We start from the raw sequence: 19,139 nt of genomic DNA, 5'->3' as shown, positions 1-19,139 counted from the left end.
CACTTATCTCCTTTCTGTCTCCATGGAGTTGCCTATTCTAGATATTTCATATAAAATGAGTCATACTGTAGTGACCTTTTGTGTCTGGCTTCCTTCACTCAGCATAATGTTTTTGAGGTTCATCTAAATGGCAGCATGGATTAATACTTCATCCCTTCCTGTGGCTAATACTCCACTGGTAGGGATATACCATGATTTGCTTAGCCATTCTTTTTTTTTTTTTTTTGGGAGAAAAGAGTCCCTTGGTCACCCAGGCTGGAGTGCAGTGGTACCATCTAGGCTCACTGCAACATCTGCCTCCCAGGTTCAAGGGATTCTCATGCCTCAGCCTCCCATATAGTTGGGATTACAGATGCATGCCACCATGCCCAGCTAATTTGTTGTATTTTTAGTAGAGACAGTAGAGATGAGGATTCACCATGTTGGCCAGGCTGATCTCTAACTCCTGGCCTCAAGTGATCTGCCCACCTTGGCCTCCCAAAGTGCTGGGATTACAGGTGTGAGCCACCATGCCTGGTCTTTATCCATTCATTTGTTGTTGGGTATTTGGGTGTTTCTACCTCTTGGTGAATGTGAATAATGCTGTTATAAACAGTCGTAGTTTGTGTTTAGACACATGTTTTTGTGTTGTTTGGGTGTGTACCTAGGAATAGAATTGGGTCATAGGACAAATTTATGCTTAGCTTTTTGAGGAACTGCCAAAACAGACTCTGTTTTGCACAGTGGCTGCACCTTTTGACATTGCCACCAGCCATCTGTGAGCATTCCTAGTCTTTTTCTTAAAGTCATCTTAATGTGTATGAAGTAGTATCTCATTGTGGTTTTGATTTGCATTTCTGAAATGACCAGTGATGTTGATATGCTTGTTGGCCATTTGACAGGACCTTTTCATGTTATTTAAAACTATTAAAAACTATGGAGGATACCAGGCTGGGTGCTGTGGCTCACACCTGTAATCCCACCACTTTGGGAGGCCAAGGTGGGTGGATCACTTGAGGTGAGGAGTTCAAGACCAGCCTGGCCAACATGGTGAAATTCCATCTCTACTAAAAATACAAAAACTAGCCAGGCTTGGTGGTGGGTGCCTGTAGTCCCAGCTACTTGGGAGGCTGAGGCAGGAGAATCACTTGAACCCAGCAGGCAGAGGCTGCAGTGAGCCAAGATTGTGCTACTGCACTACAGCCTGGGCAACAGAGCAACACTCCATCTCAAAAAACAAACAAAACAAAAAAACCCCAAAAAACTATAAAGCATTTTTGGTTATGTAAATTATAGCTAGCAATACTTACCATATTTATAATAAAAACCAAGAGTTTTTAAAAAATATCATTTATTCTTTTATAAACAATAGCAATAAATTGATTGTATGCTAACAGCAGAGTGATGACATCATCACATATCACATAGCTTCTGGAAAATTCCACCATACACTTTTGAGAGAAGGAGAGTGAAATGGTCAATAACATCTTAGTATTATCATGGAAAAGTTTTGATCTTATAGACCCCTCAACACCCAAAAGGAGTAATTCAATTCTACTCAAGTAAGATTTAAATATAGATATATTTTTTTTCTGGTCTGAGATTCTTCTCAACTTTAATCAGAAAACATATACCTGAAGGTGGAGGGGGAGGGTGCATGGATGAGTCTGTTTGTATGTGGTTGGTCACAGAACAGACAGAAAATAGTTATTTAATCTGAATCTGGACCCTGCTGAAAACTGCCCGTTATTTTTCATAACACTCTCCTGCCCCTTCAGAAATGAAAACTGGCTGATAGTTTCCTGAATGAATAATTTTCGTTAATCTTAACCATGTGATGATGTTGAGCTAGAATGCTGACTCAACTGATTCGTGAGGGGAGATCTGACACCAGATATGGAACCAGGACTTCCACCGAAATAGCTCTGGAAGTTGATTTTTTTTGTGGGAGTTGAGAGTGGATGGGTGTGCAGAGCGATAGCACAATGGTTCTCAAAGTGTGTTCCTTGGAATAGTAGTAGCAGCAACAGCACCTGGGAATTGTTACAAATGCAAAACCTTTGGCTCTATTCCAGACTGACGACTCAGAAACTCTGGAGACGGGCCCAGCGAACTGCTTTAACAAGGCCTCCAGGTGGTTCTGATATGCTGAAGATTTTGATTAATGTTTGAGGACTGCTGGTATGCTCTTCTTTTCTTTTTTTCCTTAAAGACAGGGTCTTGCTGTGTTGCCCAGGCTGGAGTGCAGTGGTGCCATCGTGACTGACTGCAGCCTTGAACTCCTGGGTTCAAGCAATCCTCCTGCCTCAGCCTCCTGAGTGTCTGGGACTATAGGCATATGCCACTACATCCAGCCAATTTTTAATTTTTTGTAGGGATGGGTCTTGCTATGCTGCCCAGGCTGGTCTCAAACTCCTGGCCTCAAGAGATCTTCCCACCTTGGTCTCCTAGGTAGCTGGGGTTACAGGCCTGAGCCACCGTGCCCGGCCTGATGTGCTCCTTTCCACAGTTACATTCTACTAGTGTGACCTCCATCCCTTCTCCCTCTTCACTTCCTTCTTTCTTTCCTTCCATCCATAAACACTGAATGTACGGATCCCTTTTTGGTGTTCTTAGACACTTCTCAGGAAACGTACTCATTGATTTGCACGTTGTGTGTCCACGTGTAAACATCAGATTAGTGCAGGCCAAATTCAGGGTATCATTCATAGCAATCCCAAAGAAACTAACTCTTAAAGAGGCCTATTAGTAATGCACAGGTAAAACCTTGATAAGTATGATTCTCTGCCTGGGACCTCATTTATCCTTCTGTTCCTGACATTGCCTCATGGGTTTGGCTGCCCCGTTTTGAAGTTACCCAAAGATTATTCTGCCATGGCCTCTGTTTTTTAGAAATTCAAGACTGAAGGCTCAGTAGAAGGGGGTTAGCTTAGAGGATTGAGCCAAGGGTAAAACGATTTCTGGGTAGCAGCCCAGAGTTCTTGAACGATGTTCACTGGGTAACGTGAAGGGGAGAATCAGCAGTCAGAAGTGGCTGGGAAAGGAACCACACAGACAATGTCCAGTTGTATCGGGTACAGGGTGTGTGTGTGTTGTGTATTTACATTAGTGCTAGGGCTTTCCTTGGGATTCCTGAACTGGGAAGTTGGAATGACATGAATGTAAACCTACTGTTCTTTATACTACACATAGCGTGGCGAGAGTTCCACACCATTCATGCTTTAATGAACACGTATACATGAAAATAAGATGGACAGTTCTAGTGGTCTTGCCCTTTCTCTTCAATGACGAAATTGCTATTTAGAAGTGGGTAGCGCTCGCTCTCTGATGGGACTGAGTTGGCGTAGAGACAAAGTTGCCTCTGCCCCGTGTCCTGTGATGTGACTTCAGAGCTTCCAAAACCCAGGCGAGCACAAGGGATGTCTCCTGGGCGAGCATTTAGCACCTTTGATTTCGCTTGGGCTTCATGACTTCTGTTGTCTGTTCTCGGCTTCTTACCAAGAAGTTCTTGTTCTTTTGGTTTTCTAGATTGTTCTTCTATTCTTCCTCCTGTAGTGGTGTAACAAAGTCATGGTCATATGTGTAATATGGCACCAAAAACATGTGGTCCCCACTCTAAACCAGTGTGCGCGCCACCATGCTTGGCGAATTTTTGTATTTTTAGTGGAGACGGGGTTTCACTATGTTGGCGAGGTTGGTCTCGAACTCCTGATCTTGTGATCTGCCCGCCTCGGCCTCCCAAAGTGCTGGGATTACAGGCATGAGCCACTGCGCCTGGCCTAAGTTTTTAAAAACTATACAGCAGACAATAGCTGTGGAACAAGAATAATAAACAGCAACTAACTGTGCTAAATGATTTGCATGCAGTAAAGCACTTAGTTTCTAGCCAGCACTCTGCTATAGAACTTTATGAGATGATGGAAATCTTTTCTAGTTGTGCTGTCCAATAACACAGACACCCGTGGCTAGGGAATACTTGAAATGTGGCTAGTGCAACCGAGGAACTGAAGTTTTAATGGTATTTAATTTATTTGAGTTTAAATACACTTAAGTATCCGCAGGTGGCTAGTGGCTACTGTATTGGACAATACGGTCTTAGTCTTTTCCCAGTCCTTATTTGGCTCATGGGAATTTCTAATTACTCCCTACTTCACACAGAGTTCCCACAGCAAAAGGCTCCAAGCAGAGGTGTGCTGGTGATGTTTAACAAGCAGCTCTCTGACGACGTTGCCTATCTTCCCTGGTGTAAATCCTCCCTCCACACCCAGCTTCCAGCTGGCAATGTGACATCACTGACCACGTGATTGGAAAGAGCTGCGTAGTAGCCACCGTTGAACGGTATTTCCACCATGCAGACACAATCGATGTAAACCACCCAGGGAACAAAGATAACAGTAAAATGTAGCAAATAATTAGGAAGTGATTAGTTGTAAGTAATTCTTGTCTTTGATTTTCATGTAGTTTATTGAATTGTAAATTTAAATACTTTATTTTATTTTTATTTTTTTATTGTTTTGAGACAGCGTCTCAATCTGTCAGTCAAGCTGAAATGCAGTGGCGTGATCACAGCTCACTGCAACCTTGCACTCCTGGATTCAAGGGATTCTCTCACCTCACCCTTACCAGTAGCTGGGACTACAGGTATGTGCCACCGCACCTAGCTAATTTTAAAATGTTTTTGTAGACACAAGGTCTCGCTTTGTTGCCCAGGCTGGTCTCAAGCGAGCCTCTCACTTTAGTCTCCCAAAATGCAGGAATTACAGGCAGGAGCTACTGCTCCCAGCCTAAATGCTTTAGTTTTACATAATGGCTATGCTTAAAAACCAGTTTGCAGAAGGTCCTGAAAATTTAACCGCTGCCTCTCACAAGCCACCGTGAGCCTTCTCTAGCACGTCACGGACTCCTGGTCATTGCCCAGAACAAACAAAAAATATTTCCCCAAACAAAACTCTCTTTGGCTAGGCTACAGTGATCTTTCGGTAATTCAAATGCAGCTTTTCTGTTGCCACAAGAGGGCACCACGAGTTGATAGCAGATTCTAGGAAGGATTTTGGACAAACTGACTAGAGGAGTCATTTCTAGATGTATGTTTGAGTCTCCCTAAAGACTGTAATTCTGGGAGACTTTGTGGGAACTCACATAGGTTCACACAGTTCTTTGTTTCACAACATCAACACTGAACCATTCCTACTTCCAAATAGCTTTGTCCTCTGGGCCCGAAGGCTTTTGGTCTTCAAACTAACAAATGAAAAAAAATCCTTGTAAGGTGTTAAGGCTTGTCAAGTGTTCAGCCTGAGGAAGGAGAGGATGCAAGTACTGAGTACACCTACAACACGTCAGCCATGTCACATCCTTCCCCTCCTGGAATCCTAAAATGACACCTTGGGAATCCGCTGACCCCTTAGAGAAACTGGTAGACTGTCAGTTATATGGATCATTCCTGCTACAATAACCCTGGGAGGCTTATCATTTGCATTGCAGTAATTTATACTTTTAAATTCCAGGAGGAAAATTAGGGTATATTATGGGCCTGATGACCCATATAAGAAAGGAAGAGATATTTTATTTTTCTCTCTGGCTAGGCTAAGTGCTTCGGTTTTGGGGGCATGGATCTGCATTTTCTCAGGGTCTTACTGTGGAGTTTATATTAGGGTTGGCCAGAATATATGCTGGCAGGGGTCAGGGAGGCCCTGGATAATCAAGAGAGATACAGAGTGAGTTTCTAGAGTTTACTTTTTCTTTATCTTTTTTTTTTTTCCTTTTTTTTTTTTTAAACAGAGTCTTGCTCTGTCACCCAGGGTGGAGTGCAGTGGCATGAACTCGGCTCACTGCAACCTCCGTCTCCCGGGGTTCAAGTGATTCTCCTGCCTCAGCCTCCCAAGTAGCTGGGATTATAGGCCCACACCACCACGCCCAGCTAATTTTTGTATTTTTAGTAGAGACGGGGTTTCTCCATGTTGGCCAGGCTGGTCTCGAACTCCTGACCTCAAGTAATCCACCCGCCTTGGCCTCCCAAAGTGCTGGGATTACAAGCGTGAGTGTGGCCAGCTTCCCTGATTCTTAATGCTGTTATCCTAGTGCGGTGATCCTCAGAGTCTGCTCCCTGGAACCGCAGCATCAGTATCACGTGGGAACCTGATAGAAATGCAGATTCCCAGACCTAAGCAAGACAAGACGATTGCAGCAGAGACTCCACGGGTGAAACCCAGCAATCTGTGCTTCAAGGAGCCCTCCAGATGATTCTTTAAACAAACGTTTTTAAGTTGACACACAATAGTTACACATATTTATGGGGTATGTAGGGATGCTTTGATACCTGCAATGTGCAGCAATCAGATCATGGTATTTAGCATATCCATCATCTCAAACATTTATCATTTCTTTATGTTCCTACAGATGATTCTGGTGCAAATTCAAGTTTGAAAACCAATGGCCTAGTGTAGGGTTGTCAAACCTGGATGCATATGTATTAGATACATCCGAGGGGCTTTAAAACGTACAACTATCCCAGACATAAAAGGCCACATGATTCCATTCACACCAAATGTCCAGAATAGGCAAATACATAGAGAAGGAACACAGAGTAGTGGTTTCCCGGGGCTGGGGAGAATGCGGAACTTGGCAGTGCGGGGCTTCTCTTGGGAATGATGGAAGTATTCTGGAATCAGTGGGGATGGCTGCACAACATTGCAAATATACTAAATACCACTTACTGTGGTTTGAATACACCCTCCAGAGCTCATGTGTTGGAAACTTAATCCCTAATCCAGCAATGCTGACAGGTGAGATCTTGAAGAGGTGATCAGGTCACGAGGGCTCTGCCTCATGAATGGATTAATGTTGTTATTGCAGGAGTGGGTTTGTGATAAAAGCTGAGTTCAGCCTCTCTTGCTCTCTCTCACTCTCTTGCCCTTCTGCCTTCTGCCACAGGATGACATAGCACAAAGGCCCTTGACACATGGGGGCCCCTGGACCTCAGACTTCTCAGCCTCCAAAATGGTAAGAAATAAATCTCTGTTCTTTATAAGCTACCTAGTATCAGGCATTCTGTTACAGCAGCACAAAACAGGCTAAGACACCAATAAACTGTACACTTTATGACAGTTAAATGATGAATTTGATCTCAATTAAAAATAGGTACTGATGTCTTGGGTTCACCCCCAGAGATTCTGATTGGAGCCCAGTCATTGATACCTTTTACCTTTTTTTTTTTCTTTTGAGACAGAGTTTCGCTCTTTTTGCCCAGGCTGGAGTGCAGTGGCACGATCTTGGCTCACTGCAACCTCTGCCTCCTGGGTTCAAGCAATTCTCCGGTCTCAGCCTCGCAAGTAGCTGGGATTACATGTGCTCAACACCATGCCGGCTAATTTTGTATTTTTTAGTAGAGACAGGGTTTCACCATGTTGTCCAGGCTGGTCCCGAACTCCTGACCTCAGATAACCACCTGCCTCAGCCTCCCAAAGTGCTGGGATTACAGGCGTGAGCCACCGCACCTGGCCTATCTTTTAACTTTTTAAATTATTATGCTGTTTTGACTGAACAACCTACATAAGCTACAAAAATATTTCTTATTGCAACAAATTTGTTCTTCTATTGTTGCAAATGAAGATTCCCCCCAAATTGAAAGTGGGTCACAATGGTTTTGGTGACATGATTTCCCTCTTGTAAACCTCTCTTAAAAGATGTCACAGCTATGAATAACACTGAGCCACAGGAGAAGCACAGCCCTTTGGACCGCCTTCCTTTTCCTGTGGCATTTACTCGGACCTTGCCACTCACTGGTATTTTAGAAGACTCTCTCCTGGATGTTCTAAGAGGCATCCAGGGTTGGAAATCTGAGTTAATGCAAAAAGACCACACATGGGTTACATTCCTGGTCAAGGGGATACTGGTGTGAGCCTCTGCAGAAGGAAGGGTGGGGAGCACAGGATAGGCAAAGCTCAGCACAGATGCTGCCCTGGGTCCTCTATAGGTAGGGGCTGGGTGGGAAAACCATGGGCTCTAGATTCAAGTTGCAGTGCTGGCTTCTGCTGTGCCATCTTCTTCAAGCTGTTGCATCTCTCTAGGCCACAGCTATTCCAAAGGTTTCTGAGAAGGTAGATTTCAATAATGTTTATAAAACAAGCATCAAGCCTGGTGTATAGTAGGTGCTCAATGAATGTGAGGCTCCTTTGCCTTCCCGTTTCCCTGGTGCTTTAATTTTTGTTTGTTTGTTTGTTTGTTTTTTGAGACAGAGTCTTGCTCTGTCACCCAGGCTGGAGTGCAGTGGTGCGATCTCTGTTCACTGCAACCTCTGCCTCCCAGGTTCAAGCGATCTTCCTGCCTCAGCCTCCTGAGTAGCTGGGATTACAGATACCTGCCACCATGCCCAACTAATTTTTTGTATTTTTAGTAGAGACGTTGGCCAGGCTTGTCTCAAACTCCTGACCTCAGGTGATCCACTCAGCCTTGGCCTCCCAAAGTGTTGTGATTACCAGCGTGAGCCGCCGCACCTGGCGGTGCTTTAATGCTTTTTTACTGACACTTGGAGGCATGGATTGGCCTCTCCTTTTGCCAGTCCCTGAACTGCAGGTGATTAGAGCGAGCATGGGGCAGGGTGGGCAGGGCTGGGTGCAGGACTTTGATCTGACCGTGTGCTGCCTTGGTGATACCGCACTTACTGTCTCCGCTGCCAGGTGAGCCCACTCAGCAGGAGGACGCTGATCAGCAGGAAAACACAGCCGGCCACTGTCAATAGAGAGAGGGAGTTCAGCAAAGGGCCCTGGGCTTGGCATGGGGGCAGCAGGAGCCAGGCCCACAGGGCAGGCTGAGGACATCCCCAAAGAGCAAGGTGGAGGTTGCAGCCTCTCTTCCCTGTCTCAGGACGCAGGTCCCTCCCCGTGGGATTTCCTAGGAGTCCTGAGGAACAGGGCGGGGAGGACAGGGTGAGGGTGGAGGGAGCTTCCCCTCAGTATGCACCCTTCTCTCACACAAGCCCCTCAGAAAGGCTCAGAGGCCAGGCCTCGTTTAAGGACACCGAGAGCGCCTGGTAAAAGAAATGTTAAAATATGCAGATAATGAGAAGCACATTAACGTCTCCTGGAAGGGTTCAGGTCTTCCGGATACTGCTCTGCTGAGGTTCTGGAGCCTGACGTTTATTTACTTTCTAGGCAGATGCAACCTCAGAGTGTGTTTTTCCCTCCTACCAGGAAACGACGGCCATGTTTCTGGAAGCCTGTCCTCTCTGCCTGGCTACATGGCTCCTTCCTCCCACTGTTGACCCCTGACAGAGGCTCAGGGTACAGCCCTTCCAGATCAGCTTGAGAGGGGCTGATGCGACTGACTTGAGATTTCGCTCACAGCATCCTGTAACTGGTTCATGGGATTCTGAGCTGTCAGCATCTGGATTAGCTTTTCACTCACACATTCTGCAGTGTAAGGAAGGGGTCTTTTCAGTCAACCAACCAACCTACCAATCAACTAACCAACTAACCAACCTACCAAACAACTAACCAACTAACCTACCAACCAACTAACCTACCAGCCAACTAACCAACCAACCAATCTACCAAACTACCAACCAACTCACTAACCAATCAACCAACCAGTTAACCAACCAAACTACCAACCTACCACCCTACCAACCAACCTACCAACCAACCTATCAACTTACCAACCAAACTACCAACCAACTAACCCACCAAACTACCAACCAACTAACCAACCAATCTGCCAATCTACCAACCTACCAACCAACTAATCCACCAACATACAAACCAACCTGCCAACCAACCAACCAACCAACCAATTAACCTCCCAACCTACAAACCAACTTGCCAATCAACTAACCAAACTACCAACCAACCAACTAACCTACCAACCAGTCAACCTGTCCATATCTCAGCCTGGTGTACATTTTGTCCACAAAGCCAGTGCCCCACTCACCTGCTACCTGGTACTCTGTTGTAAATATGAACGTTTCCATGGTTGCAGCCACTTCTGTCTGTATTCGAAAATCTGTGAAAAAGAGATAAAGAGAGACACTCCTGCTATTGTGTCTTTAGGATGGCACGAGGCTAAAGGAAGTCAGGGCGTCTCTGTGGATGAGAGCTCAGAGGCTGGTAGGAGACACGTGGTGGTGGTGAGGACAGGAGTTCCATCTCTGCCTGGGGACCGTGCTTGGTCCTGGTCCTGGGTTCCCTCTTTCTGACACTTGCTTTGGGGCCTGCAGGTCGCTGAGGCCCTTTCCCTGCTGAGAGGGAGAGGAGGCTGATGTGGGCGTCTCCCCTACAGGTCACCTCTGCCCATCTCTCTGAGCCTGGCTCCTGGCCACCCCTGCTCTTTTGGACTAGGCCTCTGGGGTCCAGCGTCTGTCTTCTCCCGCACCTGTTGTTGTGACGAGGCGGGAAGTCTCACTCTCAGGAAGGCCGTCGGGGTTTGCCTGAGGCTCCTCTTCACCTGGGGGAGAGAGTGAATGATGCTGGTGGAGCTAAAGACAGGAGTCAGGGCCTCACTCCCACCCCGCCTGCCCTGGGCAGCCGGCCCCAGATATCCTGAGGAGGCATGAATCCTGGTGTGGGCACTTCGCTGGGGATGCCACCCCACATGGTTCCACACCAGGGGCACTGGGAAGCTGTGAAGTGGCCTCAGCAGAGCAGACGAGGCTGAATTCTAACTCTGACCCTGGCTGTCCCCAGATCTCTGAGCAATGGTTTCTCCCCAGCCTCCCTACTCAGTCCGGGTTTCCATCTGTGACTTGGAAACAGGTCATAATAATACAAATGTCACTGAACCATTGGATGGAGCAGAGATGCACTAAGGGACAGCTGCTTCTGTGCCAGGTTCTCCAGTCCTCCTGAGGGGTAGCAGTCCTGGCTCTGCCCTGCCTCTCACCCTCTTCCAAGGAAGCGGCAGGCATTCCCTGGCTGTCAGGGTGGCCCAGCGAGGTTGCTACGGGAACAAAACAGCCTCCCCAGGGAACCCAAGAGAAGGACATGGAGTATGAGAAGTGCAGTGAGCAAGAAAACCAGGAATACTTGTGGTTGAATGTAAGTCGCTTTGTTTGTTTGTTTGTTTGTTTGTTTTTGAGACAGAGTCTTGCTGTTGCCCCAGGCTGGAGTGGAGTGATGTGATCTCAGCTCACTGCAACCTCCACCCTCTGGGTTCAAGTAATTCTCCTGCCTCAGCCTCCTAAGTAGCTGGGATTACAGGTGCCCACCACCACACCCAGATAATTTTTATATTTTTAGTAGAGATGGGGTTTCACCATGTTGGCCAGGCTGGTCTCGAACTCCCGACCTAAAATGATCTGCCCGCCTTGGCCTCCCAAAGTGCTGGGATTACAAGCATGAGCCACCGCGCCCAGCCTGCATGTAAGTCACTTTTGATTGTCGCGATACTAATAAGATTTCAGAAGGAAGATAGCAGGAGACCTCAACATCGGTGGGCTGAGCGTTTGCATGCATGTGTGTGTGTGCATGTGCACTGAGTAAGTCCCGACACTGCACATTTTGTGTTGATTTATCCAAGCTCCGCTGGGGAATGGCACATGGGCAAGGAGCATGCTGACTGCAGAGTACTGTTCAAATCATGCATTTGCACGATCACCAGTAAGAGGAAAAATGCGTGAGTGGGAAACTGGACTTGCCCTTGGAGCCAGAGGAGGCCTCGGTGGCTTAGAGAAGTAGTGGACTCAGGACCAACTATGAGGCAGCATCTAGGGTGCTTAGGAGAGAGCTTTCCTTCTCTTCTGTCTCCAACCTTTCTCCCCACTCAGGGCACAGGGGAACCTTCATTGAAGGAGCCCTTGGAGTCCATCTGGTCTATTTTTAAAAAAATTTTTTTTTCAGAATGAGAAAAAAGGGAAGCCCAGGGAGATCAAGGGGCTTGTCTAAGGACACACAGCAGGAGAGGTCAGGGATTCCGCCCTGGTCAGCCTGATGGAGAAAAGCAACACTGTGGATCCCAGAAGGGAGCCACCATACCTGGAAACTGACTGGGCTCCGTTTCACCTGTGCATATGAGCTGGGGCTGGGTCCATCTTGTCTTCCCGTGGGTCATTTTGCAGACGCTCTCAGCGGGACCTCTGTGTAGAGCCCTGTATCCCTGGACGCACTGGTAGTAAACCGTCTGCCCCACCACGAAATGATAAATTCTTTCTGTGGCTTCATTTTCCCACGGTGGAGGTTCCCTGCAGTGACCTGGAAGATGGAAGGAATGCTCTGAAGGCAGTTGGGGACAGCACTGCGAGTGAGTCCAGGTTGCCTCTTGCTAGGGACTGGACCTTGGTTCTTACTCTTTTGACTGCTTGCTCATCCTTTCATTCAACCAATATATGTTGAGAACATCTGAGTGTGGGCAAGTTCGCTAGGTCCCGTAGGAAGGCATGAAGACCCTGTCACTCCTGCAAGGGGCGGACAGTGGATTGTGTAAGAAAGGCATGTGAAGGATAGCAGACGCTGGCGATGGGGACACAGAGGAATGAGCGATTTATTCCGGTTGGTGCTGCCCCGAGAGAGGAACACCACAGCCAGCTCTTGGAAGACAGTGCAGGGGTTGACAGTGGACAGGAGTGGGCGGGTCAGTCTCCGCTGAGACACAAGGGCAGGCTCAAGCCTATTTGGGCCAATGGAGCATGAAGACCACCTTGGATTTCTGCTGGACAAGTGAGGAAGCACATTCTTGGGGGCGGCCGGTGGACATCTTGGGATGATGGCGGAAGGACTGGGGGCAACCCAAAGCCAGGAGGAGGGACGGGCTGAGGGAACCTCAGAGAAATAGAGCACCATCTCTGATCAAGCCACACTGAAGCTTGACACACGTGTGCCCTTTCAAGGCTTCTCAAAATTTCCCATTCCCAGAACTTTCCACTCACCCAACTACATCCCAGGTCTGACTGACCTGCGGCCTGAGACCATGTCTTATTCTGATTAAATCTCTGAATTCCCCACCCACAGCCCCCAACCTGGACATATGGAATTGTATGTGCCCTCTAACCTTAGCCTGTGAAACTGCACACGTGCTCTGAACTTCCAGACTCTCCCCAACCCTGCATACCCAACAGAGCCTCTGTAAATGTCCTACAGAGCCTCTGGCCCAGCAGAAAGCTGGGTGGTCCTGTCCCAGGCTGGCTCCTGTCGTGTGGCACGCTGAACATCACGACTGAACTTGTGTTTTTGTCTCAGGATAAAAGGTTATTTGACAACCAATACAAATCATAACTGTCTGAACATGTTGGAATTGGATTTGCTTCTTTCCAATGAAAACACCCAAACTGAGACAATCTTTGAAACATCCCTCAGGCAGAGCCAGCCTTGGAGAAAGGACACTAAGCACTGGCCTCTTTGAAGCTTTCCAATAACTGTGCAGGGTGATATGGGGGAAGAAGAACAAAACAAACAAATGTGCTTGGAAACACCAGTCCAGGACAAAGTCGGAGGGGGAAGGAGTAAGAACATCGTGTTGCAACTGTGCCCTTAGATTAGTCTGTTTAAAAAAATAAAATAATGGAAGCTATAAACTCAAACTCTTTTAAAATAAGTAATCAGGAGAAAGTTTCCTCATCTAATCGGGGAGACCTGAGGTCTGATTCCAGCCCTACTATGTGAGCTTAGCCAAATCTTTTGATCTTTTCTGCATCTCAGTTTCTTCAGTAAATTGAAGTAACCCTTCCTGGTCCTGACTCATTGTATTGCCAGGCTCAAATGGGATGGTGCCTGATACAGTTCTTTGTAAGGCTGTAAAATTAGCGAAGGGCTCTGAAGTCTCCTAAGGTCAGCCCCTGACCTTAGAAAGCTCAATTCTTCCTAGCAGGTTCTGTTTTTCTTTTTTCTTTTTTGTTTTGTTTTTTGAGAGGGGACAGAGTCTTCCTCTGTCACCCAGGCTGGAGTGCAGTGGTGCAATCTCCGCTCACTGCGACCTCCGCCTCCTGATTTCAAGCAATTCTCGTGCCTTGGCCTCCTGAGTAACTGGGACTACAGGCGCCCTCCACCATGCCCGGCCAATGTTTGTATGATTGTAGAGACAGGGTTTTACCATGTTGGCCAGGCTGGTCTTGAACTTGTGACCTCAAGTGATCTGCCCGCCTCGGACTCCCACAGTGCTGGCATTACGGGCATAAGCCACTGCGCCTGGCCCATTTTCTTGACACCATGAGTGAACCACCATTCAGTCATGGGAAAGCTGAGGGCAGGCAAGGAACAACCGCAGTGCTCACTCATGCACAGACTGCTGGCCAGGACACATGCGTCTGAAACTTTTGAGACTCACAAGTGTGGCATGTCCATTTTACAACCTTACCCTGGAAGAAATATGGGGAAGTGAATAATTTTTTTGTGGTGCGTTCTTTTGTGCTTAAGGGGAAGACGCAGAGCGTTTCCTGGAGGGCGGGGATCGTTGTCACACTCTTGTTTGTGTCTCCTGTCAGCAGGGCCTGGCACACAGACCCAACAGATGATTGTAAGTTGAGTTGAATTTGGGTTGAATTCTATTTGGCCAGTTACCAAACCAGGGAGTGAGCCCAGACCTGGATTGGCTGCCGTCAGATTGGCTCGAGTTGCTGAGCAAACAGCCTTTGGGCAGCTCTGCACTAGCTCTTGTCTGCAATGATGTCCTGGGAGGAGGGAGCAACATGCATGTGTTTACAGAAGGCAGGGCAGACTTTCCTCCCTTGGATACACATCATCCGCCTGCAAGAGAAGGGTGGGCTCTCAGGAGTTAGCTGGAGGGCAGATTCATCTCTCACCTGGAAGGCTCACTTGGTCCGCCAGCTGCATTTGACTTTGCATTTCTGTGGTTTTTCTTTCTTTCTGTTCTTCAGGTTGAGGTGTCACTTGTTTTGTTGTGTTCCGAGCAGCTAAAAAATATAGATGGAATGATGCAGATAATTCCACAAATGCTTAATAGAAAACACCGTTCATGTATTCATTCACTTGAGAAGCACACTTGTCCAGTGCCCACGATGTGTCTGGCGGTGTCTGGCTGCTGAGCTTACAAAGATGAAACCAGAGCACGCCCTCCCTCGGGTGGGGCCTGCTCACACACCTCCCAGCACCGGCCTCTGGGTATTCATGTGCATATGGCAATGCCCACGACATGTATTTGAACGTGTGTATGTGTGTCTGTGTATGTCATGTATGTTATGTGTGTATGTGTGTGTGTCTCACCAAAAGGGACTCCTTGCTTGCTATCAATTGTTTTTGAGTTGTTTGACGGCAGCAGAAGTGGTCTCACTCCACAACGCACTGATCCTTTGCTCCCTAAGACTGCTCAGAATGCTTAAAGTTAGAGACACCATCTTAACAAAATGACAAAGAAACTTCTAGAACAGTCCTGTCTATTGTGAAGAATTTGGCAAAGGAGTTGAGTCTGAGTGCCCCAATGAGGGGGGTGATCAGAATTCTGGCTCAGGATAAAAGAGGGTGTCTAGGTCAGGCGTGGTGGCTCACACCTATAATCCCAGCACTTTGGGAGGCTGAGGCAGGAGGATTGCTTGAGCCCAGGAGTTTAAGGCCAGCCTGGACAACATGGGGAAACCCCATCGCTAACAAGAAATACAAAATATTAGCCAGGCATGGTGGTGTGAGCCTGTAAGGCCCAGGCAGGAGAATCACTTGAGGCCAGGAGTTTGAGACCAGCCTGGCCAACATGGTGAAACCCTATCTTTGCTAAAAATAAAAAAATTAGCCAGGCATGGTGGTGCACACCTGTACTCCCAGGTACTTGGGCAGCTGAGGCACAGGAATCACTTGAACTCAGGAGTGAGCTGAGATTGCACCACTGCACTCCAGCCTGGGTGACAGAGTGAGACTGTCTCAAAAATAAAAATAGAATTGTGTGGCCGGGCACGGTAACTCATGCCTGTAATCCCAGCACTTTGGGAGGCTGAGGCGAACGAATTACTTGAGGTTAGGAGTTCGAGACAAGCCTGGCCAACATGGTGAAATCCCATCTCTGTTAAAAATGCAAAAATTAGCCAGGCGTGCTTTTGGGAGCCTGTAATCCCAGCTACTCAGGAGGCTGAGGCAGGAGAATCACTTGAACCTGGGAGGCGGAAGTTGCAGTGAGCCAAGATTGCGCACCATTGCACTCTAGCCTGGGCAACAGAGTGAGACTCTGTCTCAAAAAAAAAAATTGTGTTTAGTGAATGACTATTTCAGGAACCACTAAAATTAGTTATCCTGTAGACTGGACTGGCCCATTTGTGTCTATAGGGCTGAGTGAACCAAAGCTGGGCTTTGTCTCACTCTTTGCTGCAGTTCTCTTTTTCTCGGTAGTCACAGAAGGGACACTTACCAGAGCTTGTGCATTGACATTGTTCTCTTTTTCTCGGTAGTCACAGAAGGGACACTTACCAGAGCTTGTGCATTGACATTGGTTGTCCCAGGACGAGTGGCTAGAGTTTCCTGTACAGAGCATATAGGGTGACCCGCTTTTTATTCTGCGGAAACCTCTCTTGCATTCACAGTTCAACATGGTTCCTTCCTTGTAGGCCACGGCTTTGAATGTGGCATGTGTGATTTTTGGCGGGTCATCGTCACAGAGCTCTGCAAAGCAAAAGAAGACTATTAGGAGCTCAAGTGGCCTCGAGCAAGTACTCACATATTTAATCCTATAATAACTTTCATCACATATTTCTTCACTTTATTTAAAAGATGGTATAGGCCGGGCGCGGTGGCTCACGCCTGTAATCCCAGCACTTTGGGAGGCCGAGGTGGGCGGATCACAAGGTCAGGAGATCGAGACCACGGTGAAACCCCGTCTCTACTAAAAATACAAAAAATTAGCCGGGCGCGGTTGTGGGCGCCTGTAGTCCCAGCTACTTGGGAGGCTGAGGCAGGAGAATGGCGTGAACCCGGGAGGCGGAGCTTGCAGTGAGCCGAGATCGCGCCACTGCACTCCAGCCTGGGCGACAGAGCGAGACTCCGTCTCAAAAAAAATAAATAAATAAAATAAAAAATAAAAAATAAAAAAATAAAAGATGGTATGCCCCACTTTTTGTGAGAAAGGAACTAAGGCTGCTACCATTGTTCTTCAGAAACCTTTGAATCAGAGCTGGCTCAAAAGTTAGCTACGACCAAGCTCCTCTCCAAAGCACAATGTATTTCAAACTAGATGAGTAGAAATTAATGAGGTTTTATTCTGAATATGCCTCATGTCAAGCAAGTATGGAGAGAGGAGGGCCAAGGAAAGTGAAGAAAGGAAGGAGCAAAGTTACGTACATTTAATTGAGGGGCAAAATGTGTCTGTGCAAAATACTTTTCAGGATATACAAATTGTTAGACTTTCTCTAATTAATGACTCTGTGCCATTTTTTGAGAAATATACAGAAAGAACTTCACTCAATGTCTGGCAAATAGGAAATGTGTGTTTCTCACCCACCTGCTCACCTCTGAGTTCACCAAATACCTTCTTATATTATGAAGACCTTACCCTCCCTCAGTCTGAAAAATGGACCCTGGAATCTCACTAAAGACACCAGAAGCAGTGGTCAAACATTAAACTGTTACAAGGAAAAGTGGCACAGGTCTAATCAGAAAAATAATTCCATTGCCTACTTTGCAACAGTTTCTCTGCTTTAAGAGATTAGATTTTGGGGGGAAATATCACATGCTGGATAAAGGAAGTGGACGGGGAGATGACAGGGACAGGAAGAGGCAGGAAAGCAGAAGTCTGTGGCCTCTCCATCGATGGAAGCCCACACGGAGGCTGATCAGGGCTGCTGGCTGTACTCATGGCTGTGGGTTGGCCGGTTGTGTATTAGTCGTTCAGGTTGAGTGAAGCTTCTCTATGCACTTAGTTTCTGCCCAGCATCTTGTCATCTAGAAGACCATCCCCGTCCAATGACTCAGGACTCTCCTGACACCCCTAAGAACTGAAGGTAGCGAGGCTGGGCGCAGTGGCTCATGCCTGTAATCCCAGCACTTTAGGAGGCCAAGGGTAGATCACATGAGATCGGCAGTTCGAAACCAGCCTGGCCAGCCTGGTGAAAACCACAGTCTCTACTAAAAATACAAAACAATTAGCCAGGTGTGGTGGCATGTGCCTGTGGTCCCACTTACTCGGGAGGCTGAGAGGCTGAGGCAGGAGAATCGCTTGAACCCGGGAGGCGGAGGTTGCAGTGAGTCGAGATCACGCCACTGCACTCCAGCCTAGGTGACACAGCGAGACTCTGTCTCCAAAAAGAAAACAAAACAAAACAAAAGGAACCAAAGGTAGGGAGAAATCAGACAGCTTGGCCCATCTCTAACCAACAAGGGACTAAGCAAAAGCAATTTAAATGGGCTCCATGGGCTAGAAATTATGGTGGAACAGGAACAGGCAATGTAAGTGCTCACTAAATTCTGGTAATCTCATGATAAGGCAAGAGCAGCAGCATGGTGGGAAGGGAGAAAGATGGGTTTCTAACTTCTAGCTCCAGCAGTTTACAAGCTACATAGTTTTATTGTTTTACTTCTCTAAGGCTCAGTTTTGTGGTGTAATAATAATTATTTTATTGATTTAATGATTACAGCAAATAATATACTAAGGTAACTTGATGAAAGCCCAGAAAATAACAGAGGTGGAATAGATGGTAGTTCTGTTCCTTTCCTTTTTTTCACTGTCCAGAAAAAGAGAATGGTAATTCAGATAGAGACTGGACTGACGTTTACTTTAACCTTTAACTCCCGCAAAAGATTGTCTCTCTGTACTTCTCATATCACTGGTACCATTTGTTGGCACTTATTATAGATCAACACCAACCAATATTTTACGTATCAGAAGATAAATCTGTTGCTAAAGCCAGACATGGATAATAATCAGAAAAACCAGTGAAGACTTCTGCTTCCAGCCATCACAGAGTAACTGGGACCAAAACTTACGTTTCTGCTGAAATAGCTGTGAAACCAGCCCAAATGTATGCAGCAAGTGCTTTCAGGTGCTGAACAACAGGCAGCTCAGGGCTACATGATTTGGGAGGAGGGAAACACACGAGAGGCGCCCACGGTTGCCCTGGCTTCCTTCTTGGGGTGCTTTCCTCCCAGGCAGCACCCAAGTGGAGCCCAAGCAGAGTGGTGGGCTCATTGACGTGACATGACTGGGATTTGTGGGGTGGGGCTCTGGAGAGGGCACTACATGAAGGGTGCTCAAAAAGTATGTATAGGGGTCCACCCCAGGTTCTTAGCCAAGAGCTGGTCTGAACC

At 47.1% G+C, this 19,139-nt stretch overlaps 1 protein-coding gene, 2 long non-coding RNA genes and 1 other non-coding gene across 9 annotated transcripts in view; 2 read left to right on the top strand and 2 right to left on the bottom strand.

The window, feature by feature from the left end:
- The window catches only part of LOC105494366 (interleukin 2 receptor subunit alpha), a 55,915-nt gene that overhangs the window by 2,050 nt on the left and 34,726 nt on the right, over nucleotides 1–19,139 (bottom strand). The window contains exons 2-8 of one of the 2 annotated variants that reach the window (XM_011762720.2): nucleotides 16,311–16,502; nucleotides 14,702–14,812; nucleotides 11,943–12,158; nucleotides 10,345–10,416; nucleotides 9,904–9,975; nucleotides 8,640–8,706; nucleotides 3,183–3,528 (exon numbers count right to left, since the gene is read on the bottom strand). In XM_011762720.2, coding sequence (XP_011761022.2) covers nucleotides 3,504–3,528; nucleotides 8,640–8,706; nucleotides 9,904–9,975; nucleotides 10,345–10,416; nucleotides 11,943–12,158; nucleotides 14,702–14,812; nucleotides 16,311–16,502 — 755 coding nt within the window. In that variant the 3' untranslated portion in view covers nucleotides 3,183–3,503. Of the gene's footprint in view, nucleotides 1–3,182; nucleotides 3,529–8,639; nucleotides 8,707–9,903; nucleotides 9,976–10,344; nucleotides 10,417–11,942; nucleotides 12,159–14,701; nucleotides 14,813–16,310; nucleotides 16,503–19,139 lie in introns of those variants that run through there. The other variant, XM_071070517.1, reaches the window with a different exon arrangement.
- Nucleotides 4,317–9,299, top strand: LOC139356428 (uncharacterized). Of its 2 annotated transcripts, none has more exons than XR_011608326.1 (4): nucleotides 4,317–4,408; nucleotides 4,499–4,620; nucleotides 6,910–6,978; nucleotides 9,168–9,299. It is a non-coding gene; the product is annotated as an uncharacterized lncRNA (long non-coding RNA). The 2 variants fall into 2 exon arrangements; XR_011608325.1 differs by having other exon boundaries at nucleotides 4,320–4,408; nucleotides 4,503–4,620.
- Nucleotides 7,660–7,800, bottom strand: LOC112428976 (small nucleolar RNA SNORA14). Its single transcript, XR_003021058.1, has one exon. It is a non-coding gene; the product is annotated as a small nucleolar RNA SNORA14 (small nucleolar RNA).
- Nucleotides 9,973–19,139, top strand: part of LOC105494365 (uncharacterized) — a 33,624-nt gene continuing 24,457 nt past the window's right edge. For all 4 annotated transcript variants that reach the window (XR_011608322.1, XR_011608320.1, XR_011608321.1 and 1 more), the window contains exon 1: nucleotides 9,973–11,006. This is a non-coding gene — a long non-coding RNA (uncharacterized lncRNA). The remainder of the gene's footprint in view (nucleotides 11,007–19,139) is intronic.

This window comes from Macaca nemestrina, chromosome 9 (genome assembly GCF_043159975.1).
Source record: "Macaca nemestrina isolate mMacNem1 chromosome 9, mMacNem.hap1, whole genome shotgun sequence".
Taxonomy (NCBI): Eukaryota; Metazoa; Chordata; class Mammalia; order Primates; family Cercopithecidae; genus Macaca; species Macaca nemestrina.
The sequence above is the reverse complement of the archived record's forward strand: the minus strand, read 5'-3'. Positions and strand labels throughout refer to the sequence as shown.